The sequence below is a fragment of the Schistosoma haematobium genome, chromosome ZW (assembly GCF_000699445.3).
Source record: "Schistosoma haematobium chromosome ZW, whole genome shotgun sequence".
NCBI classification, from domain to species: Eukaryota; Metazoa; Platyhelminthes; class Trematoda; order Strigeidida; family Schistosomatidae; genus Schistosoma; species Schistosoma haematobium.
Window position 1 is genome coordinate 22,437,412 of NC_067195.1, and position 14,108 is coordinate 22,451,519.

The window sequence follows — 14,108 nt, forward strand, 5'->3', positions numbered from 1 at the left end:
AGCAATATGTTTGTGACATAATTTAACAGCTAGTTGTTCAATCACCCACAAATACAAGACTTGTGGAGCATTCACCGAAACCACGGGAAGTCATTTGCTAGAGCATCCAAACGCTGTCCTCTTAAAATTCTGTCATTTCCTCCTGTTTTTCGAGTAATATGCATGGTCAGAGATTTAATTCAGTTGGTAATGATAAGTCGAAGATCTATGTATAGAACCACGCGCCCATTAAGAACTCGGAAACGAAACATGGAGCATCCCCAAAAGATACACACAGCATTAGTCACACGACTCAGTTACCAAACAGGACACTATGCAAAGCAAAAAAGACCCAAAATCAACACGGATTTTTACTTCTGGCAGTGCTGGTGAGCAAGGAAACAAAAATCACTGTAGCACACATCCCGAACTAGCTAGAAAGGAACACCCACCACTCAAAAGTCGTTTTCATTGGTGGTTAATTGGAATGAACAGAAACTAGCTGTTAGGTTGTAGCAGTAACAACGCAACTCTCGTTTCATCAAAACCAGTAGAAAGATAACAAGTTAGGTTAATCAGCTAGGAGTTGACCACAAACACCTAGATAAATTTCAGAACATTAAAGCCTAAATATTCACTCGCTTTCTTTACTTTGTATGGGGGTTATATTTCCTCTTATGTTATGCTGAATGTTGAAAAGCCTTTTAAATTTGTGAAAATTTAAACTTGCTCTCCACTCCACCTTTCAGTATAAATAAAGACGTATTCACTAATAGCGTAGTTTCTTCTATCACCAGAACTAGGGTTAATCATCGGCACGAAATGAGTGGATGATAGACTAAACTCTCTGATTCACTTCAGTGTTCCTTTGTCGAGGGGCAGTGTTGTGAAAAACAGATCAGTTCTCGATAAACAGCCATAATGAAAATATTGCGTCCTGCCTGACAGGGGTGCTATCGAAAGGAGACTTTGTCATTTGTGTAAGGACCAAATCGTAGACATAACGACCGAACTACCAATATTATGTTTGAGCGCAAAACTAGCGAACCAAAATTGAACCAGACTACGTTCTTTTGTATAATGTACCAAGCGTTTTTGAGTTACTCGTATTAAATTAATTCGAAACACAAACTCCGTGTTCAATCTAAACGGTTTTTATTTAGAAAAGTGAACAATTGGTATCAAAAATACAAAATACCTCGAACGGGTGGCTTGTGATTATGGCCGATACAACTGTAGTACCATTGGGCCTTCATACGAGACAATGTGGGAAATAGACATTCGACATTTAACACGGAGAAAAATCCAACAATGAAGAGAATGCGAAGAATGAACTGAGTTAATTGGAGTTATTCGCATAGCATGGCTCGGCCATGCAGGCGTGGTCTCTGCTGAATGTTACGTTATATCTTTTATTCATATTAAATATATTGTTCTATCTCTAGCCTACGTTTGTTCTCCATCATGTATTGGTAGTTGTTACAATGTAGTGAGTTGGTGTAGACGGTGATGTGACTTCCACGTAAGATCTTATAGATTAGGCATTTATATCATGACAAATCTACGATTTTAGGATGAGTCTATTATTAGAGCAGTACTAATATCATAGTAGACCATACTCCTACACAACTACATATATATCTATGCCTAACAGACGAAGTACGAATCAGGGAAATATTTCATTGCTGAAACAAAGGAAGTTGCCTTCGGTGACCTCGAAACCACGCAAGCACTCAACGAGCACCATAGCAAGCAACTAAATCAGACATCTAGTCAGTGGGTTCGAGCCCATATTCTATTAGGGATCATATGGAAGGGCACTGTGAGGTAATCATTTGGGCCAGCATTAAGAAGGTTACTGTTATATCATAACGAAGATTAAATTAAGAGTAACTTCCGAGAACTATTAATCGACTAATATAATATATGTATATATTCCTATTGTATAACTATTCAATAACTAGATTACATATATCCATATTCCCTTATTATAAGCTTCATTTTGATCTATAGACTATTATTGTACGATTTACTGTTCTCAATTTATACTCAGTTATTTGATTACCGTTTCCCACATTCACAGCCACTTTTCGGCCTGATCTTGTATAAACGTTATTTCCTATTTTATGGTGCGATGAGGTCTATTTGATTGGTAGGTAAACCAAGTATGTTTGAAATGAATGATTTGCATAGTGGAAGCTGTTATTGGTGTTCTGGACTCAATTGGACGGTCTAGGCAAACGAAGGACCGATAAGGACGCTAGGCTGATCAGACCGGTTGAACGTCATTGGTTTAGTACAGCACAAGAGTGAATAAGTCGTATTTCGATTGGCGAATAAATTACGTGACAACTGGCCGGACGTAAGGTCACAACAGTTATTGAAATCCAGATCTGGCGTGTCGCCTGGTCGCATTGACATACACTCCGCGGTACTGAAAAAATGTCCCAAAACCGTTTTGCATTCGATATGCGAACTGTCTCAGCACGCATTGGATTCAAAGAGGTTACCGATGGGGTGAAAGTTAGTTATCAGCTCTCCACTCATCATGGGGAGAGGCAGAAAAGATCTAAGCTGCTACAGAACTTGGGGGATGACTTCAGTGCTGCCGAATGTGTTATGAGGCTTGACAGATGATCAAATGAAGTAGTGTGTAAGCGTACATAACCTCTTTTCTTGAAACAAATCATGGCTTCATGAACTGCATTGTGCACCTCAAATTGGTCATCAGTGTGCAAGAGCTGAGATCTTAAACTACTTTTGTAATCACTATTCCTTGAACTTTGACAAATCGTTTGGTATTGTGTGACATTCTGTCATGTTGACCGGATTCGACAGAATAGGTTCTGAAGATCTGTCTTTTTGGGGCAAAAAAGTACATATAGGACTGAGATTTCTGCACTAAAGTCAACTGAATAAATTCAAAATGAAGAGCCTCTATGTCTAAGATTTCATAAAGTACCATAATGAGCAATCTTTCGTATCAAATGTTTATTAGCGGCTTCCCAAGTAAACCTTAGTTCTTGTTTCTGTGGGTGTTAAACTATCAGGATCAGTCAGATATAAAACCGATGAATATTATTTCGAAAAGACCTTGCAGTACTTAAGGAACAAGCACAAATGAGTGGTTTGACACTCAACGATCAAAATATCAAGTTAAGCTGTTTCAAACAGCGTAAGAGTTAAGGGCTGACCACCTTCTCTGTGACATCTGACTCAACGGAGAGCGACATACGTCTCTTGCTAACTGAAGGCTCGAAAACCAGTGTCATTCAGTAATGGGATGTAGATAAAGCCTATGATACCCTTCACTTTATCTGGTGGCAACCAGGAAAGTCAAATCCGGGGTCCCTTCCGACAATATTCAAAATATACATCCTTACACACATCGAAACTCATAAAATTTTTCACCCTCTTTCCACAAAAGGGATATGAATATGAAATAAGGAATTCTTGGAACCATAGCACATGAGTACAGTCGGTTTTTTTCATAAATCCTTTTCGCGTTCGAACAGATCACAAAGATGATACTGTTTAGAAACTTTTATATAACAACGTAGCAAAGATACATAAAAGTACAGGAATGATGCCATCAGAACAAATTGTAAGCATGAAGTAAATAAAATATCAATGGACAGTGCCTTTTCCAACAGATATTGGGACCTAGTAAAACCCAATCGTCACGATTAGAAAAAATATTCCTGTTCGTCAAAGGACATTATGATACCCGAATAACGGGAACAACTTAGTTCAGTTCGTTCTAAAAGTGGGAATCAACGGCCATCAACAGCCAATCTTCCTGAAGAACTGGTAACACAGTCCATGTTTGGTGATATACTGCAGAAGCTACCAGTAAACATAGCAAAAATCCGAAGTATAATAATTCGGCATGGAAACCGCTACAAGGCAATATAAATAAATGCAGAAGCCAGTAAAAAAAAGCGTCCAAAACATAGATAGTCAAAGATTTCTTGCTGTATAAAGTGAATGCAAGGGTGGTTTTCACACGCGTATAAGTACATACGTAAACTTTTACAATGAATCTCTTAGAGCATGCGGCAAAGTGGGCTATAGTATTAATGGTCACATTCTGTTATAACCACTTTCACCATCTGGGACTATACTCGATAGATCATGGGAGAATAAAATGAGACCTGATGATCGTACGGAACATAATAATTACTTCAGGTTATTTCAATGAAAACATTCGGCGAGACTATAATTTATGGACGACCTGTGAGTGATGCTAAAATGACTTTGAGAGTGTCTACCTGCTTATTAGGGCTAAATGAGGGTTATAAAGCATTTTGAGGAATGAGGATTATGATTTACAGTTGATGGTTAGGGTTAGGAATTTGATTTAGACTTTTCATCACGAAATGGCATCAGCTATAATGCCAAGATTCAATTTAGCCAATGGGTGAATGACTTTTGCGCCAAAATCGAAGATCTGTTATCGTAAGTCTGATTAGTTCGTCCGTAAATTATGGTCTCGCCGTTTCTTGGTATTGCTATACAGTTCACGGTCTTTTATGGCCTCCTTAGGAGTAGTTTAGGCAGTCAACTGCAAAAGTCCCAGTGAATTTAATAGTTATTTATGACTTCGTATGACATAAGCTCGATTGAGTGTATTTGTTTTGGTAAAATTCCCATATGTTATTAATAATGTGTGGTAGTCGGCTTGTATAGCCTTATACCAATTTCCTATGATCTGGCGAATAATGTATGAATAAACAAACAATTAATAAGTTTAAGGTTTTATTCAGTAAATTATCGCTGATGGGAGTAACAGTAAATATATCTGGATAAAAGTATAGTTATTTACCTACATAGTTTAGGCCGTTTGTGATGTTTTATATTATTATTTTAACCTGTGAAAACTTACTTTTCAGGGAGTGGTTAAAGCTATTTCAACATAAATGCGTTTTTTCTTATGTAGATATAGAACTCATATTTGAGAGAGCCAAGTGTATTTATCATAATTTGAATAAGCAGTATATAATATATCTGACTGATATTCAGCTGCTGAGGTTTCATAGATTCGTAAAGTTAACTCAGATACTAGAAAACTAAAAGTCTTTGTAACCTATCAATGAAATTAACAAAATACAAAAGTAAACAGTACAAGGAAATGAATCATACAAATGTCGAGACTGAATGTTTAGAATTCTCAGATGAATAATGTTTGTTTGTTTCTTAAAATGAACGGTCAGTAATATCCGCGGTAATATCTTCTTTGACAAATCTTTCAGGACTAATAACAATCAATATTGTGCTTAGCATAAATGGTAAAAATGTTTATTATTTAAGTGATATTATTACAAGGAATCAGTTGAACTGTAAGAAATGGTTTCCGGTCAAACAATATCAAAACTTCAGTGAAAATTATATCAGCATTAAGTGAAATTGAGCAGAATATGTTCATGTTAAAAAAAGTGAACAGATGGTTATGAATAATATTAAAGAAATATAGGCAGTTATTAGGTTTATCTGTAATATAAAGTAACCTTCATTTAAATATATCACATGAATCTAGTTTTCACGCACTAATGATATCGTGATAATGTTAACTGTTTTTGTTCTCAAACCACAGTATTGCAGTCCACTGAAGTGGTAAATGAAAAAGAATGGGTGTTTTTTGTGAATTAAAATCATTTTATTGTGACGCATTTGACAAACGATAAATAAGTTCATTTGCAAAAGGAAGAAATTCATTAGACCATGTAGATTCCCACAGTAATAAGCAATCAGATTCAGCTACCAAACTATTTGATAATAATGATTTATGTATTTGTTCAATAAGTTCAGCATCTACAAACATATATAAAATATACATGAATGACAAACAACTAATATATTATGTTTAATATAAAGAAAGTATTTCAATAAACCTTAATGAATGAAATGAACCGAAAAACAATTGTCTGACCACGCCGTGTATCTTTATTTTTCAGGGTTTAAAAACTATCTTCACTATCAGATTTAGTTGAGCTCGGATATTCCAACTTTTTAATAAACTTATGTGGAAAAATTTCATCATCACAATGTTTCAATCTTCAGTCTAAAGAACAATCTTGAATAAATAAATCTAGTTAAATTATATTTTCGTTAGAAACTTTGTAGATTACAAGTGAGACTACACGTTCATAACCGTTGAAAAACTTAAAATAAAAGACCAGTTTATATGAGTTATTTCATCGAGTCAATAAACCATATAAACTGTTAAACTTCGACTAGTTTATCAGATATTCCATAGTCGTTGAGAAGTCTGAAAGACCTGAGTGCATGTGGATTTCTGATAAACCCCAAAACAAGATTCGAAAGTTATTCTGTGCTTCTCGATTTTAACTGGTTCTCCAACTGATGTCATTTTCGAGAGAAATTATTTCCAATAGAATGAATCATTAATTATACAATTTCAAAGGAACATGTTGCTAAGATTTTTATGATTTATAACAAACAGATAATAATTTCTACCAGGTTCATAACTGTCGATAAAGTCAATTATGGTAGATATTAATGATAGGTTCAACAAATTAAGACAAGATTATGATACTACGTAATCAATAAATTCAGTATTGGGAATAATACGATTGATAATTAAAATTAGGAGGTACAATCCTTTGGCAATGGTTGGTTACGAAAACAAATGAAAGGATGAAGTGATCAATGTAATGAATTAGTAGTGTATTCTCACAAGAAATAAAGAATCTCTTTGCAATAAAAAACTACTCAAGATATAAGTAAGTGAAAAACATTAAAAGCATTTCTCGCTTTGTGTCGTTACAAGATTGAATCTTAAACGTTTTCAATTCACTGGGTACGGTCATCTCTGAACGTTTTCAAAAACGAGCCTTTTTTCAAGAAAAATCATTTGTGTCAAAAGGTTGATATGATTGTAAGTGGTATTTTGGGGACTGTGATCCTAGAAAATTATAGTCAAAGTTCTAAATGAAATCATGAAGATTATCGCGGTGTAAAAGTTGTTGCATAGTAATTAAATGCAAGAGCCTGTTTTCAGATCAGAAGTATGATAGCTGAGGTCTATTGATACCACACTGCCGTTCAAACAGAAGTAGGTGGAATGAACTTTACGCATAAAATCGATGACCGTTGATAACGACAACAGAATATTTTGGCAAATTGAAAATATAGGTGAACAAAATATTTATAAAATGCACTTAGCTTCAAAACAATTTATTGTAAACTGGCGAAGCAGATTTCAGTAACAATGTGAACCAATCTCACTCAATGTTTTCAAGCTAGTGAAAATAGCTGTTATGTAATGTAGGAGATAAATGTAAGAATGTGATCACTGATGATATGCGTACTCACCGGTAAATTTGGTTAGCAGACTTAGCAACTCATTCATTAATTCTTGATCAAACATTTCTCCCTGTGAATTATCAACCACTTCTGTGTAATTCCATAATGTTTTACACGTTAATCCAGCTAACTCCCAATCATGTCCAGCAAAATCACGAAGAATTTCTATGAGTCTGGTAAGTTAGATGTAAATAAAAGGTTATTTTTGAAATATTAGGATATCATTATGGTCAATAAAATAAAAGATTCTTAGATAAAAAAATATTAGTAACACAAAGACTTTCGTTCGATTAAATAAAACTACAGATTAGGTGTTCACTTGCGAGACCGAAATTCCTGGGTTGGATCACCGAGTACGGAGTCGTGGATGAGCACTGCTGATGAGTCCCATACTGGGACGACACGGTGGTCCAATGCTTTTCGGTTTTCTATGGTGTTCTAATGTAGATCGATTCAGAATTTCAATAAAATTTGAATAATTACATTCAAGATAAAAGCAGTTGACTAAAAAATTGCGTTAATTCTTTGAAAGATAAATATGTTTCGAATAACTTATCTATAACGTTTGTTGAAAACCATGCTTCAATTGGTGAGCTCACTGAAGTGTTCAACTGAATAAATGAATATCCCATTTTTCATGAGTTAGAAAGAAATTTAGAGGAACATCTTACTTTAAATGTTTTCTACATGAAAATTCCCAACGAAAGGATTTGAAAGTTTCAAGAAGTGAACTTTGAATATGAGTATACTTTATTCAAGGAGTAATCACCATAAAATTGGGAAATTGGTTGTTTGATTTTCTTAGGGGGCCACACCCGGAGCCTTCGACTTAAAGATCTGATCCACATGGCAGTGGAGGAATATCAAGAGATGCGGTTCAATGGTAGCCGGTGACCAACAATAGGTTCATACGCAATTTGTTCCTTCAGGATACTGGAGTCCATGTGCACCATTGGTTTGGAGTCAGGGACTCCCAACACCCCTAGGTGGACCCTAAGTGTCCACCGACCCGGTTAAAGCACCGGACATTCGCTTTTCGTCCTCTCAATTTCGTAAACAACACCCCCGACACGAAAAGGCAGTGAGTAGGACTTCCCTGGCAGAGGTTGTATGCACGTGGCCAAGTGAGAGCGTTTCGAGAGGGAGGGCTGACTCTCCCCACTCTCGGTCGTACCAGGGCATTTGGGGACCATTCAACTGATCAGCCAGAAGGAAATAAAGGATTGTTTGAATTTTGGATCTGGAGGAGAAATTTATGTTTTTAATGTTGAATTATTGCTAATATCCCTTATTTATATGATCAGGGTTTATCAGTATGTGAATAAGTATTTCAGTGTTATCAGTAGAATTCATCAGAACTAGAGATGATATGAACCGAATGTATAAGTTAATACAGTTACAAATTAAATTAATTAATTAGATATCGGGCAAAACAAATAACATGTGAATCATACTTCATAACATATGTAAAATCCTCGGAAAAACAGGCCATCACAAGAGGGCATTTAGTGTCTGAACAAAAGGTCATTACTGTTGAATATTGACTGTTTAAATTGTTTCGAAACAAAATAACTAGTAAGGGTGAGATTAAATATTCAACATGAAGACCGAGAAAACAGCAAGTTGCGTTAGTAACTTTACAATCACAGTGGATTTCGGCAAGAAAAGGAGCGGTAATTGAAGCAACGATGGTAAGAATTTGATTTGTAGGGTGATCATTACAGGAAATAATATAAACGAAAGTCAGAATGAGGGCTAGAAACATAACACTTTAAACTGTAAATTATACGTTGTGGTGATTTTACATGAAAACAGCAACTCACTTTGATAGACCTCCCATTATCCTTAACATTGGTCGTTGGTCCAAATCTGTCATCAAGTTAATCAATACACCTAATGTACTATAAACAATATCTGGTCGTGGAGAATCCAACGCTTGTATGACCAAATATAGAAAAGCATTCTGTTGAATTAAATTATTCAATTCTGTAATATTACTATTAATACTACTGATTGGACTGATGCCATTGAAAAGTGAAGAATATTTGACTCGTAATAATCGACTGCTATTATTAGTTAACCATTGCCTTATTGCTGTATGCCGTGTAAGATTGCCAAATACACGTATTATGCCAAGAAATTCATCTTGAAAACCACTAGTCTTCATTATTACACGTAATAAACCTGACAATGTAAAAAAGTAATATACACTTGCATTAAAATACATTGAAGTCATAAGAATCGTTGAGAGAGTCTAGTGAAACGACTGACTAATGTAGTAAGAACTATAATGAACTAGAATTTCTTTATTCGAGAGTAATCTCGGATAACTTGGTTTTTTCACTGATGGATTTGATCAGTGTGAACCACGTTCGTGGTCCTGCTTTGCCACAAGTTCTATCATGCAAATACCATACATTTTGATCATAATTAATAGTATTCACTAAGTTTCTTTTTAATCCTCCGGAAAAGTAACAATTATCAGAAATCTATTCTCCTCCACATAAATATATTTCTACTGAAAGTGATTACTTTTATTGGTATAATTTTAATAACTTACTTTCTGCTATTTCACATTGTTTTGTAACAGACTGATCAGTTAGTTCTTGTTTTATGTAGTAAGTCAAGTTGTTTAAGCATGCAAAACAGTTTAGCAGTAATTCATGAGGTTCACCAATAGATTGATTATCTGTTGCATCCATTTAAAAAAAAAACAACAGATGAAAACGTTAATTTTATAGTAGGTACTAGCATAAAATATTACTAATTTAATGGTTGAGGGTTACACTGTAATATGAGGCATCTATAAACTGCGTCTGAAACCTTGACGTGGTACTGAGTTATCTATTTGGAACCAATGGGCTGATAGGCCCGAAATAGTATGAAATTGTTTAAGAACTCAAATTGTGCAAGAATAAATAATCAGCACGTAAGTTTTAATTCACAATATTATCGCATCCATTAACTAGTGAGGCATTTTATTTACAAACTCACTCTATAGAGTCATTGTAGCTTTAAAAATGATCTGAATATCTCCTGAAATTAGTAGTTTTATTTCTTGTAAACTTCTGAAATTGTAATTTTGTGTACGTTTCGTACCATAACGATTTAAGTTTGTCAAGGCACAAATGTCCTTTAGCGTATATTTACATAGTTGGCTAATAATATTATTTCTACCTTTTTAAGGTGGTATAAACATTTTTAATGAACTTTTTATCATTCTTTGCTCAGTGTTAGATCATAAGTCGTGTTAGTTGAACCACTCTTATACATTCACCCCTGACTCTTTGTATGCTGTAGAGTAATCTCGATGTTAGTTATCCCATTTAGATAAAATACAACGTACCAATCTCTGAACCATACTCATAAAACATCTATAATTCTCGGTTTTAAAATGTGCAACGAAGGCTTAGGAGTCGTATACAAAGATCGTTCCGTTCAGCGTTTATTTTATAACGAATTTATGAAGCAATAACTCGTTCCTAACTCGAAAAATTACATTAAATTAAATAGCTGATTGACTAAGTAGGAAAGCTAATCGTAGATTCTTACTAATAATAAGCCAAACTTTTCCTTACAAATACATATATACGAACTTGAAAAATATTATAAGAGCAGCAATCAGTTAAAATAGTAAGAAATAAGTAAGATATTTTGAGATTGATCTATTTGTAAATAATATTCTGTACTCCTTTTCATAATGACAATTAGATTCACCTAATTGTTTCAATTACCCAATCATTTAGCTTTATGTATGCAAAACTACATATTTTGAATGAGAATATCAATCATTTATGCAGTTTAATGGAGTTATTATTGGAAAATATAAATAAGTTATTAAGTTCATAGTGGGACAAAAACCACTTTATTTTATGAACTTCAGAGTAGCAGAGACTGTATTTTATTTATAAACCATTTGACAATACTAATATAGTCAGGAAACAAATTTACAGATGCAAGTTCTTCGATGTGTCAGGATTGTCATCACGTGAATAGTTTTCATGTTGTTAGTTACAGTGATGGCTTTTCACGTCATTTATAATTTCAGTATGGTAATTAAAATCGGCTAAAGAGAATATCTTACAGGAGCAGGTGGTGTAGTTAACATCAAATCTGATTATTTGGTAGGTCAGCTTGAAAGATCTTATCCAGCGTTTTTTTTTTATTTGAAAGCTGTTTCTCACAAAAAATCACTGAAAATAATCCTTCCTAATTTCGTTTGAATGTCGATCCATTAAATGATGATAACCATTGTTTATAAATACTGCCTACTTTGTTGAAGTCTCTAAATGCAGACAACACAATACAACTACTGTCAATTTCAGTGATTTAAAGCATAAACTGTAACTGTCTGACTGTAGAACTAATTTATGTGTGATGTTAATACTAATAACAGTGACCAAATAGTTTTTGATTAAAAGTATAAAATTCCAAATCCAATCACCAACTTATCCAAAAGCAACAGTAAAACTTACCAATAAATTCTAAGATTAAATTTATGCAATCAAAGTTTTCTGTGCATATCAATCCAACCGTATTACTAATGCTAACATTTGCTATAACCCGTAGTAATTTCACCAGTATATCATATTGTAATGAATATGTTGATTTGACAGATTTATTTAGTTTATCTGTCAAAGCATTATTTAGGAAATCTAGATATAAGGATGATAAAAGGAGAAAAATATGGGATGAAAACAATTACAAGGGAATAAAAACATAAATACTATAGTATAATAAGCACTAACAATATGACTTCAAGATAAACCTCAATAAATATGTTTAACTGAATGCCTCCAGCTTCGTTGACTTGTGGGAAAGTTTAGCATGCACTCATGTGCTCTACTTTAGTGATGACGTGGTAATCAAACTAATTTACTTTTCACAACTGTACAGTTAGATCAAATACAACTCTCTCTGTTTCGCTTTGAGCCCATGTAAATGAACGTGTAAGTAACTATTAGGTTTTATTTAAATTATTGGACAGTTTTACTCTTATAAAGCTCTGTTACTTCTAAAGACAAATAAATAAACCTGACTTTGTAAACTGAAACCATCGAGCAAATAAGCCTTGAAACGGATGTAGTGGGCAAAAACTGATTGACATCTAATATACATCATCTAACCAAGAGAGATGAGATTTAGGTCTAAAAATGAGGAGCTATGAATTTATCACAATATTATATCCCATCTTGTTCCATTACAATAATCCAACTGAGAACAACTACAATAATTCAGATGTTAATTTTCCATTTCAACAAAGATATTATAACAAATTTATTTATTTATTTAAGTCGTTCAAGAATATTTTTATTGACATTGTGCTCCACTTCTTTTAGGACTAAATATAAGTTATTCAAATAATAAAGAATAAGGGTATCTATAATATGAATACTTGATTTAATTATAGATTAATATTTGCTCTATCTCACTAGCCAGTGATTAAAGTCTTGGATTTACAACGGTCATAAATTTTTTTAACGAGTATAACCTTAAAAAGTGTAGTAACAAATATTGAAAATAACATAAGAAAATTGACGAGTATAATAATACACTATAAACTCATAGATGTTGAAACTATTTTGAGGCTGATAGGTTCGTTTATACAAAATTAGTTACTGAACAGATTAATTAAGTTTATTGTGAACATATTATAGGGTGAACAAAAGTTGCACAATATTTCTCCAAAGTGATCTGATAGCTGTACTCATAAATTATATTTATTCCTTTGTCCATTCTCTAGCAGAAGGTATTACAAATATATTAAAATTCATGTAAATTAAAAGTGACCAAAAACGTTCTACAATATTTCATCTAGTGTAATATTTTGTAAGGAAAGTAGTAAGATGGGCAGAATTGATGCGAAATCTTTGTAGCCAAAGGTGAACAGCCATTAGTATAACATTTTTAACATATAACATGATTAAAGTCTAAGTAATATTTTTAACACACCGGTGTTATTAAATTCAGTACAACTTTTTAATTTATTCAAATTAGTTCTGTTTGTATAATGATCAGATTGATGAATATGCTTTTGTATTTCATTATATCGATAACATAAATTGCATAGTTTCAGCAAAGAATCTTGATTAGGTATTATCGCTATACGTGCACGTTCACATTTAGCTGCCAGATTGCCAAGTACATAGGCTATCCTAACAACAAGTTCCTAAATGAAATATTAAAAAAAATAGGATTTGCATTGAAAAATTATCACTCTTATAAAGTTACTTAACAACCGTTAAATGGAATAGATTCTTGAAGTTCATTTAGAAAGACTGATAACGAGTTAGTGACCTGTGTTGCATTTGTCTGGTCCTTAGTACTGATAGCATCCTACTAATCAAGTAGCAATTTGTCATCAGTCAAAGTGCCTCAACATTGCTTAGATTTCGTTTTAATGTTGGGTGGTTGGAAGTAGTCAACAGGAAACCTTGAACCTAGGTTTAGTGCTAAAGGGTACCCATCATCAGTAGAATCCGAACAACATTAAGACAAGTATGACTTTGCTTGTTACCCAATGATCGATCAGTCTAAACATGCCAGTCCTAATTGAGATCAATCACCGTCAGAATAACTCAGTGGTACCATCTTAGACTATGAAGCTGGATTAAGTGGGTTCAAGTCTCACAGTGCGGATCAATTTCCTTGAGATTCCAAGTAAACCTTGTTGATGAGTCCTGAATGGAATGAATCCTAGGTCCAGGGTTTTCTGTCGACTACCTTCAACCATCTAACGTCAAGATAACTAGTACAAGTAAGAATACACATTCAATCAAATTAACAAGAATTGGAAATAATAC

The 14,108-nt window shown here is 33.8% G+C and overlaps 1 protein-coding gene across 1 annotated transcript in view; it reads right to left on the reverse strand.

The window, feature by feature from the left end:
- Positions 1 to 4,667: 4,667 nt before the first annotated feature.
- Positions 4,668 to 14,108, reverse strand: part of ARMC2 (Armadillo repeat-containing protein 2) — a 35,130-nt gene continuing 25,689 nt past the window's right edge. Inside the window, exons 10-15 of the mRNA XM_051210724.1 lie at positions 13,258 to 13,474; positions 11,781 to 11,960; positions 9,866 to 9,994; positions 9,129 to 9,489; positions 7,315 to 7,478; positions 4,668 to 5,790 (exon numbers count right to left, since the gene is read on the reverse strand). Coding sequence (XP_051070740.1) covers positions 5,636 to 5,790; positions 7,315 to 7,478; positions 9,129 to 9,489; positions 9,866 to 9,994; positions 11,781 to 11,960; positions 13,258 to 13,474 — 1,206 coding nt within the window. The 3' untranslated portion in view covers positions 4,668 to 5,635. The remainder of the gene's footprint in view (positions 5,791 to 7,314; positions 7,479 to 9,128; positions 9,490 to 9,865; positions 9,995 to 11,780; positions 11,961 to 13,257; positions 13,475 to 14,108) is intronic.